Source organism: Acipenser ruthenus, chromosome 34 (genome assembly GCF_902713425.1).
Source record: "Acipenser ruthenus chromosome 34, fAciRut3.2 maternal haplotype, whole genome shotgun sequence".
NCBI lineage: Eukaryota > Metazoa > Chordata > Actinopteri > Acipenseriformes > Acipenseridae > Acipenser > Acipenser ruthenus.
In genome coordinates this window covers 3,712,279-3,736,225 of record NC_081222.1, presented here as the reverse complement: position 1 = coordinate 3,736,225, position 23,947 = coordinate 3,712,279, and the positions used below count along the sequence as shown (strand labels likewise).

Here is a 23,947-nt window from a genome sequence, read left to right as displayed (position 1 = left end):
GAGGGAGCAGGGAGTGGAGGGAAGGGAGAGAGGGCAGCGGGGAGAGGGAGCAGGGAGTGGAGGGAAGGGAGAGAGGGCAGCGGGGAGAGGACAGTGGAGGGAAGGGAGAAGGAGAGGGAGAGGGCAGCGGAGAGGACAGTGAAGGGAAGGGAGAGAGGGCAGCGGGGAGGGGGAGAGGGGAGTGAAGGGAAGGGAGAGAGGGCAGCGGGGAGAGGGAGCAGGGAGTGGAGGGAAGGGAGAGAGGGCAGCGGGGAGAGGGAGCAGGGAGTGGAGGGAAGGGAGAGAGGGCAGCAGGGAGGGGGAGAGGGGAGTGGAGGGAAGGGAGAGAGGGCAGCGGGGAGAGGACAGTGGAGTGGAGGGAAGGGAGAGAGGGCAGCGGGGAGAGGGAGCAGGGAGTGGAGGGAAGGGAGAGAGGGCAGCAGGGAGTGGGAGAGGGGAGTGGAGGGAAGGGAGAGAGGGCAGCAGGGAGTGGGAGAGGAGAGTGGAGGGAAGGGAGAGAGGGCAGCAGGGAGTGGGAGAGGAGAGTGGAGGGAAGGGAGAGAGGGCAGTGGTGAGGGGAGGGGGAGGGGCAGAGGGAGAGGTTAGATAGGAAGGGAAGGAGAGGAGTGGTTAACGCAGTGCAATCAGAGCCCAGGTATTTTCAAGGGGTACGTTTTAAACACGTTCCTCCTCCATATGTTTTTTTTTTTTTTTTAACCAGCTCCACACATCCTATTCCTGATGCCTGACTTGCACTGATTTCCAAAAAACACCCTTTCAAAAAGTAGCTTGAACTGCCAAATCAAGCAGGTCTACATGCTGGTGAACCTTGCATTCTTCCTGTTTGTTATACACACAGCATCAGATAATACAGGCTCTCTGTCAGCACCAAGAGCCTGTACCCTGACAAACATGATGGGATTCCTTTAGAGCATTTCACAGCACGAAGGAATTCGCCTGGACTGCATCAGTTTATATTCCGGGATAATTATGTGGTTGATGCAATCCAGTGGGATTCACTCAGTGCTCTAATAAAACCCAGCTGTAGCTTATCAGGGTATGAGTAAAGTGATTTATTTATTTATTTTTACAGATTTCACAACTTTTGTGAAATATACCCATCGCAGTTATCTTGGCGAGAGCCAAGTTCAAATCAGCATGAAGTTTTAACATCTACTCTCGTGTAATGGAAATCATGTAATTCCCCACGAAAATTCCCATTTCTGAGAAAGAATAGTGTAAATAGATCTTTTTTTTTGCGCTTGGTTATTTTTACGTATGTTTTTTTGTTGTTGTTTGTTTTAGTTTGAGAATTCACTGATGGTGAAAACAGACTGCCTTTAAAATGTAGACATGAAAATGTAAATCTTCTACAATGTAGGAACATTTGTTGTATAAACTGTAGAGAAAAATGATCATTTTTCAATGTGACAATGCTGTTTTTTCTACTTTCATAAATCTTATATTTAAATCGTGAAACACTGTCAAATATCTATTTTTAGACCGTGAAATAAGTAATTTTCTTAGGGTGAAAAACAAAAAAACACTGCCCAGGGTATGATTAAATCGACCCCATAGCAATTTTGCAAAAATACTACACTAGGGTAGCTATTGTTTCAATAAACATTTTTAAACTGCATAGGGAAAAGACTGAAGAAACAGTGCATATGAAATGAAACGGTCTGACTTACTGTACCCTTGCTGTACAGTGAACACCAAGGATAATGCCTACATTTGGACTGCTGTTTTTGACCACGCTTAAAATGATGTATTTCTATATTTAAAAAGGAGATAAGCTCAGTGAGCAAGGGGCTTGAGTGGGAAAAACTGGGTGATAAAAGGGCCACCCCTAGTCATTCTGCATTCCTGAAAACACATAACATTAATGCCGATTAACTATTCAGGGATAGCCGGATATTTAGTAAGTTAGGGGTCCGAGTGGGGTAAAAAGGGCAATAAATAAATGTGTCCCCCACCCTCATTCTGCGTCAAGGCTGAAGACACCGCAAGTGTGTATCAGACACATACAGAGACTCTAAACCTTTAAAAAAAAAATCAGTTAAAAAAAAAAAAAAAAAACAAGAAACCGAGCAGCCAGGATTTGATTCCAGACAGCTAGACACTCTGCTAACAAGCGAGCCTGTCATCCCAAGCAATCTGCTGGCAGAAAGCGCTGACAAGGAAACCTGTCTGTGCAATTTTACTGCAAGGTACTGATGACAAGGAGCCCGCCACCTGGGCTGCAGCACACGGTCCTTCGAATAATACTGCAAGACATCGCCGAGGGCGCGGCTGCAAAACACAACCCCAGCCTTGCAAACCAACCCCAATCCTGCCACACTGCCGTGCAATAGGAGCTTTACACAGCTTCTTTACTTTGTATTCCTGAGTAACTCCAGTTTCCATATACATCGCTTGATTTTCTTAATTAGGATCGATAGAATTTTGCTCAGAATTAGACATTAGCAAATGACTTTGCTTGTGTGATGATAGGACACCCATGCAGCTCTAGCTGTGGTGGAGGCAGCACAATTGCAAGCAGCCTACCAGACCTGGGGAGAGGTCTGCTTGGAGACAGGTGTGATAGTGTGTGTGTGTGTGGGGGGCAGGTGCCACAGAGGAAAGGCTGGTTAGACTGCTCCCAGACTCCGTGGATCAGCAATGGCAAACTGCACCTTTTTACAGCTCCACTGACGTCAGCACAAAGCCACCTTCAACAGTAAGGCCACCCCTTGTATTCGGTATGAAGGCCACCAGCTGCATCAAACCACTGCTCGATTAGCTCTCTAATGAGACGGACAGGCTCTAACCTTTTGTAAAAAGAACAATTAGAAACTAGAAAAGTAATCTGAACAGTTTGCATAAATAACATTGAAGTAAAATTCTGGTTGAGTCACAGCACCATCAGAATGCATCAGAATGTATTAGAATGCACCATAATGTATCAGAATGCACCAAAATGTATTACAATGCATCTGAATGCATCAGTAGCAGGTGGAGATCTTGCACTCAGAAAGTCAGTGATAAAACATTTGAAACGTTCAAACCACATCACATTACTGCATTCAATTGTATTTCTGGATGGCGAGGGGCTAAAACTGGCGAGCGCTTTAGTTCACCGACAGGCGGGTTTCCTTGTATGTAAAAAATAAAAAAGACAAGTTGACATCCTCTCCGGGATAGGAACAGGAACCCCGTGTTGAACTCAGGAGAGATTACAGTGACACGCTCCCCTCCCTCTCGCTCCCTGTGCGCGCACTGACAGCCATTTGCATCTTCATCTCTTTCCATCAGCTGTGGCCCAGGCCGCTAGCAGTGCATAGAAAACTAAACTGTCTCTCGCGGCCGAGACACAGAGAACGAGGGAGAGGCTGAGCCCACGCCTCTTTAAGCACATAATTCATGTTCTGTTTTCTGCTGTCATGTATCATTTGATGGCTGATCACAAACACAGCTGAATTCTGCATTTACTGTGCAACTGGAGAAGCGGGGCTAGCATTGTCATTTGAATTAATTTGGATTTTTTTTTTTTAATAAAGCCCTTTGATAGTCAAGCATCTTTACAGTGATAAAAATTAGTGATGGAAATAAGACTCCCACTGCATAGCAGTTTGATCCACTCCTGGTTTTACTGTGAGTTTAATAAGACACATCTGAGCTTGTTACCTATACACTGTGCCTAATAAAGGTCGTAGTAAAACCTGGAATGGGTGAAACCGCTCTGCAATAGGAGTTATTTCTGTCCCTGTAAATTCCCCTTGTATTTTCAATATTGTTAGACACACAGCGCATGGTTTTATTTGTCTGCAGTTGAGATAATTCTATTAACAGTATAAAATATAACAAAATGTGGTATTAAGATTTTTATAACATGATTTCTTTTTTTTTTTTTTTTAATTCAATTTGAAATGCCCAGTTGTATTTAGGGAGGGCGAAGATGAACACATGCTGTCCTCCGAAGCGTGTGCCGTCAGCCGACTGCTTCTTTTCACTCTGCAGGCCTGCCATGCAGCCAGCCCAGAGCTACAGCATCGGAGGACAACGCAGCTCCGGCCAGACTACAGGGGTCGCTGGTGCGTGGTGGGCCGAGGACACCCTGGCCGCCCTAAGCCCCCCCGGGAGGTCCGGTCCGGTCCATGGTCGGCAGTGGAATAGCCTGGACTCGAACCAGCGACATCCAGACTACAGGGCGCATCCTGCACTCCACGCAGAGCGCCTTTACTGGACTCGGGAGCCTCATAACATGAATTTTTAAGTCATCTTGTCCGTAGATGTTCGATAAGAATATAAGAAAGTTTATGAACGAGAGGAGGCTGTTCAGCCCAACACTGCTCATCCGGTTCCTAGCAGCTGATTGATCTCAAAACTTGGTCAAGTCGGGTCTTAAAGAATCCCAGTGATTCTGTCACAAGGCACTGTTCTCTCACTTAGACACTTAAGACATGTGAATCTCAAATGAGCAAAACATTATTTTATTAGGAAAGTACAAGTTAAAAAAGCTTACAACATTAAATAGCTTAGGCATACAAATACATACATGCCATTGTTACATTCCAAGACACAAGCCACATTTAACTTCTTGCAGTGAACCAAGACAAAAACAAAAATGGAACATTTCTTAGTCACCTTCAGGAACAAAAATTCTAAAACTAAACACAGGGATGGAAATAAGACTCCTAATGCACAGCAGTTTCACCCATTCCAGGTTTTACTACAAACTTGATTAGCCACAGTGTATAGGTAACACGCTCAGGTGTGTCTTATTATTAAACTTACAGTAAAATAAGAAATGGATCAAACTGCTATGCAACGGGAGTCTGATTTCCATCCCTGAAAAGATTAAACACATTTAAAACACTTAACTTATTGGGAATGCTGGTAACCACTCAAGATAACCTCCAACAAGAAGCTGGAGGAGAGTTTTAAATACAGGACTACAATATTAATGTGTACAAGTGTACAACACCAAGGTATACATGGAACCGACTATAAAGAAATGCTGGCATTTACTGGTAACTAAATAACCACACTCTGCATCGTTCCTGCTGTATTTCACATGCACATCACTCATAGTTGAGGCTGCATTGTTTTTCACGGTTATCAGAGTTCCGTTAAATGTACCCTTTACCATGTAATATGGAGTTCCCCAGTGAAAATTCCCATTTCTGAAAGAACAGTGTCAATATGCTTTTGTTTTTAGTTTGATAATTCACTGATGGTGAAAATAGAATGTCTTTAAAAAGGTGGCCATAATAAATCAAATATTCAGCAATTTAGCTGTTTTTCAGGAAAGTATTTAAATATTTATTTTTAGACCGTGGTGTGCTGTGAAATAAACATTTTTTTACATTGAAAAAATACATCCCAGCTGACAATGCTTAGACAAAAATTCAAAAATATTTGGATAACGTTTAAACTCTAAAATTAACTATTCACACCCCCTACAGTGTAGACAGGGACTTGGCAAAACTTAGCAAAAAAGAAATCCCTGGGCTTTTAGCGAAATGACTCGCAGGCTTCATACTGAGCAGCGTCCTGATTGCTACACTCCAGAAATACCAGGATCACAAACACACCACTGGAGCAGAACATGTTTCAGCAAGAGTTCAGAATCATATCCACAGAACAAGGGCGCCGTCCAGTGGTTCCGCAGCGGAACTGCATCTTTACCCAGGTCACATTTCTACCAGACTCTTGCGTCAAAGCATGAGTGGGCTGTATGTACAGCGTGTGAATTTCCACTGTCCGAGACCTCGTTCTACAAACAGTGTTTAAAAGAGCACTGCGATTTCCAAACCATCACCAGCCACTAACTATGCCAAAATGCAAGCGATACAATCTGCAGTAAAATAAATGTTATAAACTAAGATGAGAAAGACTTCTTTGACATTTATTAGGTTTCTTTTAGCATTTCTAAAGCAGCAACTGACCCTTGACTTGCATTTTAGAGTAACTATCTTAAGAAAAAAGCTAGTGGAAACGTCTGCCATTGAAGTTTCCTTTAGTCTAAATGCTTTTGAAAAGTAAGGAAAAAAAATAAACAACTGGGGTAAAGATTAGCGGTAGTTTTGTTTGCTTTACCATTAAATACATGCACAGTTATCGTAAGCTTTTATCTGTTACTTTTAAAAATAGAAATATAATCCAAGATGAAATCCCCCCACATTTTGACACAAAGTAATTCACTTTGCAGTCCTTTGATAACTGGGCCCTCTCCATCGTGTTTTTATAGGACAGGCTTCTATTGTGTGCTCAATAAGAACACTTCTAAGCCCTGGCCAGTGGAAGGGGTCTGCGCAGCCCTCTTTCATGACCCTGGCCAGTGGAAACGCAGTGGAAGGGGTCTGCGCAGCCCTCTTTCAGGACCCTGGCCAGTGGAAACGCAGTGGAAGGGGTCTGCGCAGCCCTCTTTCAGGACCCTGGCCAGTGGAAACGCAGTGGAAGGGGTCTGCGCAGCCCTCTTTTAGGACCCTGGCCACTGAAAGTCTAGCAGCTCTTGGGGAGATGGAGAAGCTTCTTGACCGGAGATCCCTCCAGGCCTTCGAAAGCACTGGCAGCTGCAATAGCAAAAAAAAAAAAAAGTTTCTGAATATGTTAACATTGAATGTTATGTGTTATACATCAGTATTTAACAGGGGTGGGTATTTGCAGCCTTCATTAATACAGCATGGACAGATATAAGACTCCCGTTGCAAAGCAGTTTGATCCATTCCTGCTTCATTATGAGTTTAATAAGACACTCCTGAGCTTCATAGCTATACAATGTGGCTAATCAAGCTGGTAGTAAAACCTGGAATGGGTGAAACTGCTATGCAATAGGAGTCTTATTGACATCCCTGTACAGGGAGTATAAAGTTGTTTTTGTTTTTTTAATAATGTTAAATGTAGTGTTGATTAAACCGGGGCTTCTCAAACTCGGTCCTGGGGACCTCCTTGTGTCTGCTGGTTTTCATTCCAGCTGAGCTCTCAATTACTTAACTAGACCCTTAATTGAACTGATAATTTGCTGAATTACACCTTTATAATTGTTTTCAGCTCTTAAACAGTTGCAGAGTTCAAGTTACTTATAAAATTATTATTATTATTATTATTATTATTATTATTATTATTATTATTATTATTATTATTATTATTATTATTATTATTTATTTCTTAGCTGACGCCCTTATCCAGGGTGAATTACAATTGTTATAAGATATCACATTATTGGAATCATAGTTGGAATAAAAACCAGCAGACACAGAGGGGTCCCCAGGAACATGACTGGGAACCACTGCTCTAACCCAGTGCACCCAGACTACCCCTGCTCTAACCCCCTGGAATAAACATCACGCATCACAGCGATGGAAATAAGACTCCTGCTGCACAGCACTTTCACCCTTTCCAGGTTTTACTACGAGCTTGATCAGCCACAGTGCACAGGTAACAAGTTCAGGTGTGTCTTATTAAACTCATAGTAAACCCAGGAATGGAACAAACTGCTATGCAATGGGGGGCTTATTTCCATCCCTGCATCAGGTCTTTGGAGATGTTGGGAGTTCACTGTGTTCTGAACACGTAAATACATTTTTACAACCCCTCATCTCTTATTTTTTTTATTATTATTTTTTTTTAATTTAGTAGTCGCCAATTAGTTTTTTGTTATATTTTTGACTCGGAAGGGGCGAAGATGAACACACGCTGTCCTCCGAAGCGTGTGCTGTCACCGACCGCTTTTTTTCACACTGCAGACTCACCGTGCAGCCACCCAGAGCTACAGCGTCGGAGGACAATGCAGCTCTCGGGCAGCTTACAGGTGCCCGGCCAGACTACAGGGGTCGCTGGTTCGTGGTGAGCCGAGGACACCCTGGCTGACCTAACCCTCCCTCCCCCCGGGCGACGCTCGGCCAATTGAGCGCCACCCCCTAGGAGCTCCCGTCCACGGTCGGCATAACCCCTCATCTCTGATAAATACCAAATTTATAACACATAAGCTTCATGCATGTATGTATGTATGCATGCATGTATGTACAGTATGTATGCATGTATGTATAGCATATAATTCTGAATTGAAAACCAAAAGCTCTGCTGCCCTTTACCAGTTGAAAGCCAGACTGTCTGGAACATCCTGAACTTTATAAGAAGTCAGTCTGTGTATATTTTGAGCTTAGATTGTTGATAATGGAGAATTTGGTTTTGTATTTCTCCATTGTGTTTTGCTGTTGTGCAATAAAACTTGCCATTAATCAAAGTGAACCCCAGAGTCTTTCAAGTGGCTCCCCCAAAGCCGAACCTCTATTCCATTCATAGATAAACTGAGGTGGAGGAATGGATGCAATGTGACGCTGTTCTTTATCAGTGCTGCATTCAAATCAGCTTTTTTTCTGATAACATTATAGACATTTATGCATTCATTGTGTCATCTATCTGGCAGCAGTGTGGAGTAGTGGTGAGGGCTCTGGACTCTTGACAGGAGGGTCATGGGTTCAATCCCAGGTGGGGGACTCTGCTGCTGTACCGTTGAGCAAGGTACTTTACCTAGATTGCTCCTGTAAACACCCAACTGTATAAATGGGTAATTGTATGTAAAAAATAATGTATAAAAAATAATGTAATTGTATGTAAAAATGTGATATCTTGTAAGAATTGTAAGTCGCCCTGGATAAGGGAGTCTGTTAAGAAATAAATAATAATAATACTTATTTTATTCATTTTACAAATTTACCTACAAAGTAGGTATAAATATAAAACTGATGCACAAGTGGCACACAGACCAGCGATATCCAGTACATGAATACACTACATTCAGATGTGTTTATAAACCCCTCTGTTAAATACTCATTTATAACACTACACTTTTGACCGGAGACTCTTCCAGCCCTTTGAAAGCATTCACAGATGAAATACAACATGTTTGTTGCTGGTAATATTAAGCTGGATTTGTCGGGTATTGAGTTTTCGCAGAGCACGCCTCGCATATTTCATTCCTGTTTACTTTTTTCTCAGGTTTCTTACCGAGTCTTGAGGATGTTTCTTTTAGGGTCCTCTCAGCCTCGTCCTGAAAAGATCTCAGCGAGCGAAGCAGCTTCTGGTGAGAATCCATCTGTGTGACCAAAAACAAGCCATTATTTCGTCTCTCTTTCAGCGTTTCTTCATCCAGAAATTCAAACACGCATTACTCCACAGCCTCAATTTAATAATCATTTTTCAGTCCAGGATAAACCCTTGAGATGAAACATCTCATTATCAAGAGTGCCCCAGGCAGGTTACAACTCGCATCCATTCATTCGTACAAAAGACGTATACTATGATCATACAGCATGAGCTGAATAAAGCAATTGTTACCCCGACGAAGGCACTGGCCGCTTGTCTACTTGATTGAAGTAGTTGATTTGAATAAGCCATGGCTGTTTGTTTGTTTGTTTTTTAAAACCACTTTACAGCACTTGCTTGCGCACCCCCCCTCCCTGGATTATATCAACTACTTATCCCTGGTACTGGTCAAAATGTTTGCCACTGAATTTCAGCATTTCTGAATTCAGCAGCTATGGATGATAAACTCCCAAACTGAGCTATCTCCACTCACCACCAGATCCAGTCTGCTGACGACGGGTATCTGGCCACGCAGGATGCGTTGATAGTCCGGTTTGCTGCGCAGCACGGCAGCCACAGACGGGTCCAGTAAGCCCAGATCCTGCTCCGGGGGCAGGGGTACACCAGACACCTTCGCCTGCTCCAGGGAGCTGAGCCACAGACACACACACACAGACAGACAGGGGGTGTTAAACTGCGAGACTGGGCAACTGGGACAACAAAAGGGGAGTGGTTGGGGGAAAAGAGAGAGGGGCACTGTCTTGCTATCTGTGCTTAGAGGATGCTAGTGCCAGTGAAAAATTGCAGACATATTAAGAATTTCCATATCACAATATCGTGGGATTAAAATAAATAAATAAATAAATAAATTCACGTACGCTCGCAGAGACATTCTTTTTATTGCTAATACTGCTAAACATACAAATGCAGTATAATCAAGTTTATTTTATATTAAGATACAACAAACCCTATGCATACCATTCATTCTCTGTCTAGCAGGCAAACACCTCACACTAAAGTATTATTAACCATTGTATTCTATTGATTGGCGTTTAGATACCAAACGCTATTTGCATGCTGCATAAAGCACTATTGGCATTATTTTGAGATATGCACATGCGTTAGCGGCTCATTACTTCTGCCATTATTAATGTATTTTTAAAATGTGAACTGTCAGTATTATAAATTAGATGTACTTTTAAAACTTCAAAACACTCAAAATAATGCAAAATTCATCATGACACCGTGCTTAATACTTTAGAGGTGTCGTGAGTCAGCATTCACACGCAGAGCAGCTGAAGATTCAGTTATTTCCAGACTGGCTAGAAAGCCTGTGTGCAGTGAAGTTCAGAAATATTTCAGTTTTGAGGTGGCTGATGATGGAACAGTAAGATAACAGACCTTGTTTTTCTCCACTGATATTGTGAAGCAAAGCACCGCTAAGTTAAAGTCAGTTACTGCTTTGCACATGTAAACGTCTGCTGATGTTTGACATTGCAATTGCGTTATTATATTTCTGTGTTTTGGAAGACTTCGATATTATCGATATCGAAATATGTGCACGATATCGGTATACAATTTTCATATCGTTACCCACCCCTAATTTTTATATTTATATATATAGTGGAGTGTATTGTATACAGGAGCTATTTTATTTTTAACGTTGTACAGCGCTCTGTGTGTGTGTATGTATATATATATATATATATATATATCATGGTAAAGTAGTGGGAGGATGTGTGCAGAGCACAGGATCTGCACATGGGTGCTCGTGTGTGTGGTTGTCTGGTGATGGGAATTGTGTTTAATTGTTTAATTGAGTGATATAAAAGGAACAAAACAATGAATGTTTGGTGTGGGATTAAAACATTGGATAATTATTATTATTTGTTTATTTAGCAGACGCATTTATCCAAGGCGACTTACAGAGACTAGGGTGTGTGAACTATGCATCAGCTGCAGAGTCACTTACAAATACGTCTCACCCGAAAGACGGATCACAAGGAGGTTAAGTGACTTGCTCAGGGTCACACAATGAGTCAGTGGCTGAGGTGGGATTTGAACCGGGGACCTCCTGGTTACAAGCCCCTTTCTTTTACCACTGGACCACACAGCCTCCTAATATTCAAGCTATAAGGGTGTGTGCAGGATCTATGAAATCTGCTACGATTAATGCGCTGCAGGTTTTGGTACATGAGATGCCACTGGAATGAAGGAGGAAATTATTAAGCATTAAATACTGGATTGAGGTTAATTCTCTTCATATAGCATTTCCTCCATGGAAGATAGATGGATAAATCACTAGAAAAAGGAGATTTGGGAGACAAATGGAGGAACGTTGGGTTTTTGGATGCAGAAATGGATAACGGAGTCAGGAACTGAGAACCTGAATTTAGTAAAGAATGTTAATTTGAATGCGTTACCAGAACGGTTGGTGGACAAACCGATTTGCTGTATAGATTTGAGTGAGCAAGTGAAAAAAGGAGGGGAAAAAAGTGACTTGAAAAGAAAGTCAAGCTTTTGTAAAGGATAAGAGTAAAGAGGCTTTGTGTTTATATACAGATATAGAAAAATCCAAAAACAGGAAGAGTGGCAATGGCGTCCAATATACCAGAACTGGATATCTGTAAAATAGCCAAGCTGTCTGACCAGTTATCAGTTCATGTAGCAGAAAGGTAGCTATTCTATTTGCGATAATTAAAATTGCAGAATTAAATCCTAAGAAAGCAGTCATATTTACAGACTCATTAAGTGTGCTTAATGCTTTAAAAGGAGCTTTTGTGAATAGGAAAGAGATCCTTTCTGAGATAATTCAATGATACAAGGATTGTACAATAAAGGGAATTGAAGTTAGGTTACTATGGATTCCTGGGCATTCTGGTATACTGGGCAATGAAATGGTAGATCTAGCAGCAAAATAATGGGTTAAAAAGTGAGACGACTGATGTGGTGATTCCTCTGGGATCTCAGGAAACGGAAGTCTTTGTAAAACAAGCAATAGTAAAAGAATGGCAGGAGAGATGGGATACACATGTACAAAAAGAGTTTATTACAATATTCAGAAAGAGGTAAATAATAGCTGGGTAAATAAGGAACTGGACAGGAAAGAGGAAAGATCTTTGGATCGGATAAGGATTGGGCATGCTACTCTGAATGAGCATTTATTTAGATTAGATAAACAGATCAATGGTTTAGTGAGAAGTGTACAAGGGCAGCAGTGTGGAGTAGTGGTTAGGGCTCTGAACTCTTGACCGGAGGGTCGTGGGTTCAATCCCAGGTGGGGGACACTGCTGCTGTACCCTTAAGCAAGGTACTTACCTAGATTGCTCCAGTAAAAACCCAACTGTATAAATGGGTAATTGTATGTAAAAAATAATGTGATATCTTGTAACAATTGTAAGTCGCCCTGGATAAGGGCGTCTGCTAATAAATAATAATAATAATTCCAGAGCATTATGTAATAACGTGTGAGAGATCTGAAGAACAAAGAAAGAACTGGAAGAGGAAGTTGGTGAACATGGAGATATATGATCCAAGCATTAATAGCTTGTTGGGAAAAGGGAAAGAGGAAGGGAGGCAAGAAAAAGAAAAGATAATAATGAATATATTACAATAACAGGAACAGCAGGAATTTTATAGATGAGAAATTAAGACGATATGGGGAAAAAACTACAGACAGAGGGCGCTAATCATCTAAATATATTGATAGAATGCACTCTGAAAAATAAAAAAACATATATAAAAAAAAAAAGGTGTGGTGTTTGTTGTGTATTCGAGTGCTTGGAGCAGAGACGGAGAGTGAAACAGAGCAAAACAGAGTAAGGAACCGTGATAGCGAGGCTTGGGTGCTGGTTTGTTTACTCTAAAGAGTTCAGTGTGTAGGGTTTTTGTTCAAACTTATTTTGTTTCTGTGTTTGTTTTGTGTTTATTAAAAGTGCGCAGAAAAGCGCTTAACCTGCAAGTTCCTGTTTCTGGGTCATATTTAAAGGGTGCAGACCAATTATATATATACAGCTCTGGAAAAAATTAAGAGACCACTGCAAAATTATCAGTTTCTCTGGTTTTACTATTTATAGGTATGTGTTTGGGTAAAATGAACATTTTTGTTTTATTTTATAAACTACTGACAACATTTCTCCCAAATTCCAAATAAAAATATTGTCATTTAGAGCATTTATTTGCAGAAAATGACAGCTGGTCAAAATAACAAAAAAGATGCAGTGTTGTCAGACCTCGAATAATGCAAAGAAAATAAGTTCATATTCATTTTTAAACAACACAATACTAATGTTTTAACTTAGAAAGAGTTCAGAAATCAATATTTGGTGGAATAACCCTGATTTTCAAGCACAGCTTTCATGCGTCTTGGCATGCTCTCCACCAGTCTTTCACATTGATGTTGGGTGACTTTATGCCACTCCTGGCGCAAAGATTCAAGCAGCTCGGCTTTGTTTGATGGCTTGTGGCCATCCATCTTCCTCTTGATCACATTCCAGAGGTTTTCAATGGGGTTCAGGTCTGGAGATTGGGCTGGCCATGACAGGGTCTTGATCTGGTGGTCCTCCATCCACACCTTGATTGACCTGGCTGTGTGGCATGGAGCATTGTCCTGCTGGAAAAACCAATCCTCAGAGTTGGGGAACATTGTCAGAGCAGAAGGAAGCAAGTTTTCTTCCAGGACAACCTTGTACTTGGCTTGATTCATGCGTCCTTCACAAAGACAAATCTGCCCGATTCCAGCCTTGCTGAAGCATCCCCAGATGAGTCCAATTTTCAGCTTTGCCCAACACCTGGTCGTCTAATGGTTAGACGGAGACCTGGAGGGGCCTACAAGCCACAGTGTCTCGCACCCACTGTGAAATGTGGTGGAGGATCGGTGATGATCTGGGGGTGCTTCAGCAAGGCTGGAATCGGGCAGCTTTGGCATGAATCAAGCCAAGTACAAGGTTGTCCTGGAAGAAAACTTGCTTCCTTCTGCTCTGACAATGTTCCCCAACTCTGAGGATTGGTTTTTCCAGCAGGACAATGCTCCATGCCACTCAGCCAGGTCAATCAAGGTGTGGATGGAGGACCACCAGATCAAGACCCTGTCATGGCCAGCCCAATCTCCAGACCTGAACCCCATTGAAAACCTCTGGAATGTGATCAAGAGGAAGATGGATGGTCACAAGCCATCAAACAAAGCTGAGCTACTTGAATTTTTGCGCCAGGAGTGGCATAAAGTCACCCAACATCAGTGTGAAAGACTGGTGGAGAGCATGCCAAGACGCATGAAAGCTGTGCTTGAAAATCAGGGTTATTCCACCAAATATTGATTTCTGAACTCTTCCTAAGTTAAAACATTAGTATTGTGTTGTTTAAAAATGAATATGAACTCATTTTCTTTGCATTATTCGAGGTCTGACAACACTGCATCTTTTTTGTTATTTTGACCAGCTGTCATTTTCTGCAAATAAATGCTCTAAATGACAATATTTTTATTTGGAATTTGGGAGAAATGTTGTCAGTAGTTTATAAAATAAAACAAAAATGTTCATTTTACCCAAACACATACCTATAAATAGTAAAACCAGAGAAACTGATAATTTTATATATTTTTTTATATATATATATATATTAGCTCAAAGAGTCAGCTGCCCAACGTTTCGATATGTTGTACATATCTTTCTCAAGGGAGCCTGTGTTTGAATCAAAACATTGGAGGTATTTATAGGTTTTTGACAGCATGACAACTACTACTCAGGTGTCTTATTAAACTTCTTGTAAAACCAGGAATGGATCCAAACCACTATGCAATAGGAGTCTTATGCCTCGTTTCCACTGCCAGTCCCCCAGGTACAGCTGAGCTGGCCAGTCTGGAAGAGGTGTAGCTGGAGGCTGTTTCCACTGACGCTCAGCTACACCTCAAACAGCACAGCTTTGTATCTCATACCCAACAGGGCCAAACTGTGGTTTTGACACAAACGGTTTTGAACAATGGAGGCTGTCAGCGAAAGCTGTGCTGAACACAAACCGACAAAGTTATTGCTTCGTGGGACGCAGAAAAATTCCAGCTTCTCCTCAACATGTGGACAGAAAACCACATTGAAGAGGAGCTGTCAGGCACAGTTAGAAATCTGAAAGGGTTTGACAAAATCACTGGAACTCTGCGGCAGCAAAGGATCGATTGCACTGCTATTCAGTGTTGAGATTTAAAAAAATGTAAAAATGAATACAAGATTAAAGATAATAACTCAATATGACCTTTTTACTGCAGCACCACTACTTCCTGGGTCAGCTCTACCTGACAATGCCACTGGATCTTTAACTATCCCTCTCCCAGACTGGCCAGCTCAGCTATACCTGGGGACAGGCAGTGCAAACAAGGCATTATTTCCACTCCTGCAAGAGTACAGACAGGGGGACAGTTTCTCACCGGAGAATATTCTCAGCCCCACTTTTGTGTTTGTGAAGAAGATCATCCCAGGCTTTGCACTCCCCAGTGAGCCTGCCAGGAAAGAAAGAAAAAACTGACTTGAATAAAACAGCCTCACACTGCAGCGCACACGTCCTGCTGTAGAACACACTGCCGCTGACCTCTGCATTCAACAAGCTTGTCTTTGACAATGATCAGGAGAACAATTTGAATTTATTTATTTATTTTTTTTAATAAATGTAGTTGTTGCCAATTATTTTTTAGTATTTTCTCCCAATTTGGAATGGCCAATTATTTTATTATGCTCAGCTCACCGCTACCACCCCTGCGCTGACTCGGGAGGACGAAGACAAACACACGCTGTCCTCCGAAGCGTGTGCCGTCAGCCGACCGCTTTTTTTCACACTGCGGACTCACCATGCAGCCACCCAAGAGCTACAGCGTCGGAGGACAACGCAGCTCTCGGGCAGCTACAGGCAAGCCCGCAGGCGCCCGGCCAGACTACAGGGGTCGCTGGTGCGCGGTGAGCCGAGGACAACCTGGCCAACCTAACCCTCCCTCCCCCCGGGCGGCGCTCGGCCAATTAAGCGCCGCCTCCTGGAAAGAATAGCCTGGACTCGAACTCTACGCAAGTGCTTTTTACTGGATGCGCCACTCGGGAGCCCCTATTTGAAATGTTTAAAATTTGGAAAATGTGTTACGGCAAGAGTAGCACTAATCATACACTGCCTCACCTAAGCAGTCCAAGCTCAGTGCTAATCAGGGTCTGTGAAACCTGCCATCCACGTTTAAACTCAATGGGTCATGTTTTCAAAGCGTTTACCGGTCTTGAATTCACTCCTATTTTCTGAAAGTGGTAAAACTCCCTGTTCATTTGACAAAACTAGAACCAAAACAACCAAGTTACGTGTTTCAAGTTCACTTGAACCCTTTAAAAAGTTAGTTTTGTTTCCTATTTTGTACTGCTACCAGGATTTTTCTTTCTCCGTTCAGAAAAATAGTGAGGTGAACCTGCTTCTGAGAGCATGTAAACTTAACATCTGGTAATAATATTGGATGTGCCATTTGAAATGGGCAATGATAATAATAGTCATGAACTGTGCCTTGCATAGATCTGAGATCTAAACCTTTAAAACCACAACAGGTTTTCTAAAAACAGATCAGGAACATTAACATCGTGGTTTCGTCTGTTTTTTCACTGACATTGTGACTGTGAGATCTACACTCTCAGCTAAATTGTAAGTGTAGCTGCTGTGAACAGGTTGCAATGGGGACATGACAGCACAGCAGGGGTGACAGGCAGGAGGCAGTACGTACCTCTCCACAGACTCTCTCACCTCGTCCATGGCTTTCTTCATCTCTGGGTTTGGAGGAACACTGACAAAGGAAAAAAATACATAGCGGTCCAATTCATCAGCATACTTAGAAATTAAGAAACACTTTTGGGAAAAAAAAAAAATCGATTCAAGATCCCAGTGACACGCCACATCCTCTGTTTGATAAAATACTTGTTTAAACCTTTTTAAAATCAGGGGTGTACAATAAATGAATATCACAATAGGATATCATGACATGCAGGTCGCAATGCAATGAGCATCACGATACGAGCAATGGTGCTGATGGGCTACTTCCGATGCCTAGTAAGATCACATGATCATTTAAACGATGGACCATTTTGTTAAAAAGACAAAAATGAAATTAGTTAGGGAAGAGTATGTATTCATCATACCAACTATGAAACCCACTCATTCTTCATTCGAAACCCACTGGGTGAACTGTAAGGAGCTGCGCTGTGCTGTGGGGTGAACTGTAAGGAGCTGTGCTGTGCTGCGGGGTGAACTGTAAGGAGCTGTGCTGTGCTGTGGGGTGAACTGTAAGGAGCTGTGCTGTGCTGCGGTGCGTTTGTCTTGTGTTACGATACAATCGATGCGCACCTCTGTTACGATGCATCATGTGAAGAAAGTATCGCAAAGAACTGATACGCAGTAAATCGGTACACCCCTATTTAAAGTATCACTGCTTCAGAAGACACAGTGCCTGCAAACACAGTCCCTGCGCGCACACAGTCCCTCCACACAGTCCCTACGCACACACAGTGCCTACGCACACACAGTCCCTGCGCACACAGTCCCTCCACACAGTCCCTACGCACACACAGTGCCTACATACAGTCCCTACGCACACACAGTCCCTACGCACACACTGTGCCTACATACAGTCCCTACGCACACAGTCCCTCCACACAGTCCCTACGCACACACAGTGCCTACGCACACACAGTCCCTACGCACACACAGTCCCTACGCACACACTGTGCCTACATACAGTCCCTACGCACACACAGTCCCTCCACACAGTCCCTACGCACACACAGTGCCTACGCACACACAGTCCCTACGCACACACTGTGCCTACATACAGTCCCTACGCACACAGTCCCTCCGCGCACACAGTCCCTCCGCACACACTATGCCTACACACAGTCCCTACGCACACACAGTCCCTACGCACACACTGTGCCTACATACAGTCCCTACGCACACACAGTCCCTCCGCGCACACAGTCCCTCCACACAGTCCCTACGCACACACTGTGCCTACATACAGTCCCTACGCACACACAGTCCCTCCGCACACACTATGCCTACACACAGTCCCTACGCACACACAGTCCCTACGCACACACTGTGCCTACATACAGTCCCTACGCGCACACAGTCCCTCCGCACACAATGCCTACACACAGTCCCTACGCACACAGTCCCTACGCACACACTGTGCCTACACACAGTCCCTACGCACACACAGTCCCTCCACACACAGTCCCTGCGCGCACACAGTCCCTGCGCGCACACAGTCCCTCCGCGCACACAGTCCCTCCACACACAGTCCCTGCGCGCACACAGTCCCTCCACACACAGTCCCTCCGCGCACACAGTCCCTCCGCGCACACAGTCCCTCCGCACACACAGTCCCTCCGCACACACAGTCCCTCCGCACACACTATGCCTACACACAGTCCCTACGCACACAGTCCCTACGCACACACTGTCCCTGCGCACACAGTCCCTCCGCGCACACACAGTCCCTCCGCACACAGTCCCTCCGCACACAGTCCCTCCGCACACACAGTCCCTCCGCGCACACAGTGCCTCCGCACACACAGTCCCTCCGCACACAGTCCCTCCGCGCACACAGTCCCTCCGCGCACACAGTCCCTCCGCGCACAGTGCCTACGCGCGCACAGTGCCTACGCGCACACAGTGCCTACGCGCACACAGTCCCTCCGCGCACACAGTCCCTCCGCGCACACAGTCCCTGCGCGCACACAGTCCCTGCACGCACACAGTCCCTACGCGCACACAGTCCCTACGCGCGCACAGTCCCTCCACATAGCAACTTACTCTTGGGGTTTGTCGGTGCATTTCTGAAAGGCTCCTTCGCGCTCCAAGCTCTCAGTAAGCAGGTTCACCTCATTTGTGACTAAAACCAAAAAAAAAAAAAATGAGGAGTTGGGAATTGGAATAGAAAAACAGGGACTGATCCCAACCCTGTTCATGCCTTCTAATTTAAAGTAGTGCGTTGGATTCACTTTATCAGGTCCATTTAGGATGTTATAGACTTCAATCAAGTGCCTTCTATGCTGAAGAGGTGGAATTGTTTAACCCCTTTGAGCTGCTCTGCATGCAGAAGAGGTGAAACACAAACATGCCAATAAATCAATCAATCAATAAATAAACAGACAGACACAAAGGCTTACTGTCAGCTTTAAACTCCTGCAGATCAACCTCTTCTGTGGGTTTTAAAGAAGTTTCAAGCTTCTGTATTGCAAACTGTAAAAAGAAAAAAAGGAAGAAAAAAAAATCAAAAATCGATCAATTAGTAAAATACAGGAAACATTTCCAAACCCTATTGCATCACTGGAATTAAAGAGTCATTTAAAACCTCCAGTTCATTGGAAACGTTTTCAACAGAACTGTTATTTAAGCACACTTCATCTTTTTAAACAGAAAACTGTTTAACTTTGTAGAGCAGAAAAAAAAAAAACTAAAAAGAAAATATAAAAATATACATCAAATGTAGAAAGAACTTAAGAGTAATTAGCCAAGTTATATATTATACAGTATATATGTTAGGACCCCCAACCCGAAATACACCCCCCATCTAGATCCGGTCGGGGTTAATTAACACTTTTAGAACCCCAAAATCTTTTCGTGTTCGGGGTGGAGTTGTCTTGCGAATGACCCCATCATCGCAATGCAGAACATTCACTTAACCCAAACCCGATCTGGAGATCATCCGAAGACACAAACAGTGAGCAGCAACATCACAGTGCGCGTCAGTCTTCCAATTAAAGCTACAGTACCACATTAGATGCGCAGTACACAACACAGTACCATCATTTTTGCTGTATTCAGAATAAAATAACACATCAAATAGCAACCTAAATATTTTACATTTGTTTAATTCTAACAATCACATTAATAAAATATATATATTTTTGAATTCATCTGCAAGTCACTGTGCAGCTTTCAAACTTAAACTACATCCTCAGTCTTCCTAGCTATTTCTACCATGCTATCTGAAGAAGGTGGAAGCCGAAACGTAGAAGCTAATTATAAACATTGAAGTTGAATCTGTACATGTTATACAAGGACATTACCTGGACAGACTCCTGAAACAGTTTGGCCAGCCTCTTATGCTCGGGCATTTCTATGCTGATAGCCTGACTGAGCCCTGCAAAGAAGACACAAAAAGCAGGCTTTATTTACTGACCAGTTTGTCATCACAGCTCCCCAGAGGCCCACAAGCTCCCCTCTACCATCAATGCCATGAAGCCTCCCTCTAGAAGACTCATACAGCTTGTCAGTGCCCACTATTAAAGGTGGCTATTTTGGTGCCTCTTTATAACTGCGTGCAATTAAATGTTTGGCTGACAACAAACAGCTTTATTTTTTTGGTTCCGCAAAAGTCTGTTAATACATGGCCTCCCTTTTCTGTTGGTTTTTTGCTTTTGTGTCGTACAGTGCTTACAAAGACAACACTATACAGCTACACAAGAGGAAGGTGTTCCCTGTGAGGTCCCTGGTTCAAATCCTCACTGACTCACTGCGTGACCCTCAGCAAGTCACTTAACCTCCTTGTGCTCCGTCTTTCAGGTGAGACGTTGTTGTAAGTGACTCTACAGCTGATGCACAGTTCACACGCATCCCCTAGTCTCTGCAGGTCGCCTTGGATAAAGGCATCTGCTAAATAAACAATAGTGGAGGTGGGCCGTACATTTACACTATTTATCCATTTGTCATGTAACTTGTCATTAACAGGGACGGCAATAAGACTCAGGAATAAGACAGCAATTTCACCCATTCCAGGTTTTGATATGAGCTTACTATTACGACAAGATTTTTAATTTTTTTTTTTTATTAAATCCAAGATTTCAACCAGACTGCAATAGTAAGTAAAGCACCTGAAGACGATTACATGTCACAATGTTTATAAACATTGCTTGGCTCACAAACGCTGTGCAGCGGAGTCACTACATCCTTTACACAGGAAAGCCATCAATTTCCTTGAGCGCAGTGTTGGGTCTCAGTTTTTCAGCACAGAAGAATGCAGTGCTTTGCATTTGTTGCTGTCTCTTTTGCTTTCTTGTTCTCTACGTGTTTACGACAGTATGATCTCAATGGTATTGACTCATACATGATCAATGGAATGACAGCAAAATCTGTAGAATAGTATCCCACCGACCATCCTCATATAGATAATCAGAAAATGCTTTAGCTCTGTCTGTTGCTGAAACATTTTTTTTTTTCTTTGTTGGTGCAGTTGCCATGTTGAGTTTCAGCAGATGAGCGAGTCCCATGAAGAATTAATTCAACTTGGCTGGATGAAGTGCAAAAAATGCAGAAAACTTGGTTTGCTAGGAGAAAACACAGCACTGCAAAACTCAATTTCCAAAATGCCTAATATCGCGATTCCGTCCACGGAAAATCAGTAGCCCTATATAGGTAGCAAGCTCAGGTGTGTGTCTTATTAAACTCATAATAAAACTGGACCAAACTGCTATGCAGGGATGGAAATAAAGCCTGCATTGCATAGCAGTTTGATGCAATCCTGCTTTCACTATGAGCTTAATAAGACACACCTGAGCTTGTTACCTATACACACTGGGGCTTATCAAACACATGCTAAAACGGAATGGGTGGAACTACTATGCAATGGGAGTCTTATTGCCATCCCTGGGAGACACCCACACTGACAGGCAAATAGACAGATAGACAGACAGCTGACCTGCAGAGTCCTTGGGCAGTGCTGGGAGTGACCTCCTCCCCCTGGCCCCTGCCTTGCTGATGGATCTCCTCCAGGACTTTCTCCTGCTGCGAGGGCTCAGCCCTGTCCTCTGCTTGGGACTCTTCCAGCCAGCCCGCCCCTGGTTGGGGCTTTTCCCCCAGGGACTGGCTCCTCGGGGGCTGGCTTTCCTGGACAGGCACTTGGGGGAGGGGGAGGTGCGGGGGGTCTTGCGGCGTATCCCCCCGGGGCTGGGGCTCGCAGAGGAGCGACGCTTCGTTGGGGCAGGGCTCAGGGAGATGGGCCCTTTGTTTCTGGAGACGCGCCTCGTCTGCATTGCCTGCTCTCCCCCCTTCTCCTCCTCCTTCTCCTCCTCCTCTGGTTCAGGCTCTGTGGATTATAGAGATGGAACCATGTTATACGTTTAATGTGAGCGAGAGTAAAAATAAATAAATACAAATCATAACATGCTTAGAATTTGAAGGTACACTTGTGATTATGTTCCCTATTGGAAACTTTCCCCAGCTTGCTGGATGAAACACAAACACCAAATATTATCCATAACTATTAAACACTCAATAGAGCTACATATAGGAACATTTAAATAAAACTTCAGTTTCTTTTAGTATTTATAAATATGAAATATTAAATATTGCGAACATGGCTGAGCAGCGTTTCCTACACTTCACAAAAGCAGACCTTATTGAAGACATTAGAGTTTTAATCCGGGATGCTAGTTTTTCACAATAATAATAATAAAAAAAATCTCTAAAAAACAATGTTTATTTTTTGCAGTTAAAAAAATAAAACAGTCCCCAGTCTACATTATTCTGAATTAAGTGGATTCCTAGCATCCCTGGTTATAGGTACAGTCATTAAACAGAGTTGTACTGTCGATACGGATTCTGTCCCGTTGGGGAGATGAGTCGAGGTTCAAAGCTGTATAACCATGAATGCAGACGAGCCGGCTGTTTTGCACAGTGGTTGTCTCTCGTTGTAGTGTGCAGGGTCGCCTCTGCACCCAGCCTCCGTTCTGTTTGGACCAAAACATTGCTTATATTCTTACCAGTGCCTTCCATAGCCCCTGGCTCACACTCTGCCATAGACTTCTGTTCTGTGGAAACCTACGAGAAAGAACAAGTCACATTTCGAATGCAGTATCAGTCATTACTATTTCAATGGTCGACAAAACACATTTTTTTACATCTTCTATAGAATCTGGCTTTCTAGTGCTGTCTAAAAGAAGAGTCTTTTATATGTACAACATTTACAGATTTTTACAAACCTCACCTTCGGAGGTATGACTTCATCCTGAAAATCTTGACAGCTGTAAAGTAAACAGAAAATGGTCTCAGAACTCCCCTCAGTGAAGTCTATTGGAATGATTAGGAGCCAGGAGTTTGAGCAGGGTTAGAAACTCACACAAACCCTGGTTTAGACCCCTTGTTTAAATATTATTGTATTGATCAATTGACAGCAGAACAATCTTAGCTCTGCTCCGAACTGCCACATTATAACGACATGAATAAGTTCCATCTGAAGGTTTTACTATACTGACATTTAGTACAGGCGATTATTTAATTAATAGCACATTATTCATTCATGTTCCAGCGACATACCAGTACAGTAATTACATAACAGTAGTTCTGTGATGGAACTTCCAGTAACCAACAGCAACCAGTTCAGTTTATAAAGCAACAAGCAAATAAATAAAGCAATGTTTCGTGCTACCGGAGAATCCGTACCGTTTACACAGCGACAATATAAAATTAAACAAGATGAACATTCGGAGTGAAATATAAAACTGCCATTCGGTTCATGTATGAAAGGTAATTCGTTGTATTTTTTTTAACATTACTGCTGCACTGCTACACTAGCGTAGTTTTTTTATGCATGTTGCCATCGTTTATGTAAATAAACTACACGTAAATAATCCTCAAACCTGTCTTTCAGTGTCACGCCGAGGTCCTGGTCTGTCATTTTGTTTTGCTCTCTTGAATCTTGCCCTGCAGTTGAAGTTTCAGCCATATACATATATATATATACAGTATTTTTTTTAACTAAACCCGCCAATAACACCACAAAACCAATGGGACACTGGGAAATGTAGTTTTTAAAAGAAGCATTCTCGAGCCCACTTTCTACTGCGCATGCCTGCCGGGATTTGTAGTTTTTAACCACAACTTCCGTTGC

The 23,947-nt window shown here is 43.0% G+C and overlaps 1 protein-coding gene across 1 annotated transcript; it reads right to left on the bottom strand.

Moving 5' to 3' along the window:
* Positions 1 to 4,435: 4,435 nt before the first annotated feature.
* Positions 4,436 to 23,871, bottom strand: LOC117401992 (kinetochore-associated protein DSN1 homolog). Its single transcript, XM_059007086.1, has 12 exons — positions 23,697 to 23,871; positions 23,045 to 23,081; positions 22,821 to 22,878; positions 21,758 to 22,144; positions 20,130 to 20,203; positions 19,227 to 19,299; positions 18,871 to 18,949; positions 16,784 to 16,843; positions 15,467 to 15,538; positions 9,545 to 9,701; positions 8,974 to 9,061; positions 4,436 to 6,536 (listed from the first exon to the last, which is right to left on the bottom strand). The coding sequence occupies exons 1-12, from the start codon at positions 23,786 to 23,788 to the stop codon at positions 6,466 to 6,468; spliced, it is 1,248 nt and encodes a 415-aa protein (XP_058863069.1). The 5' UTR covers positions 23,789 to 23,871; the 3' UTR covers positions 4,436 to 6,465.
* Between the last annotated feature and the right edge of the window lie 76 nt (positions 23,872 to 23,947).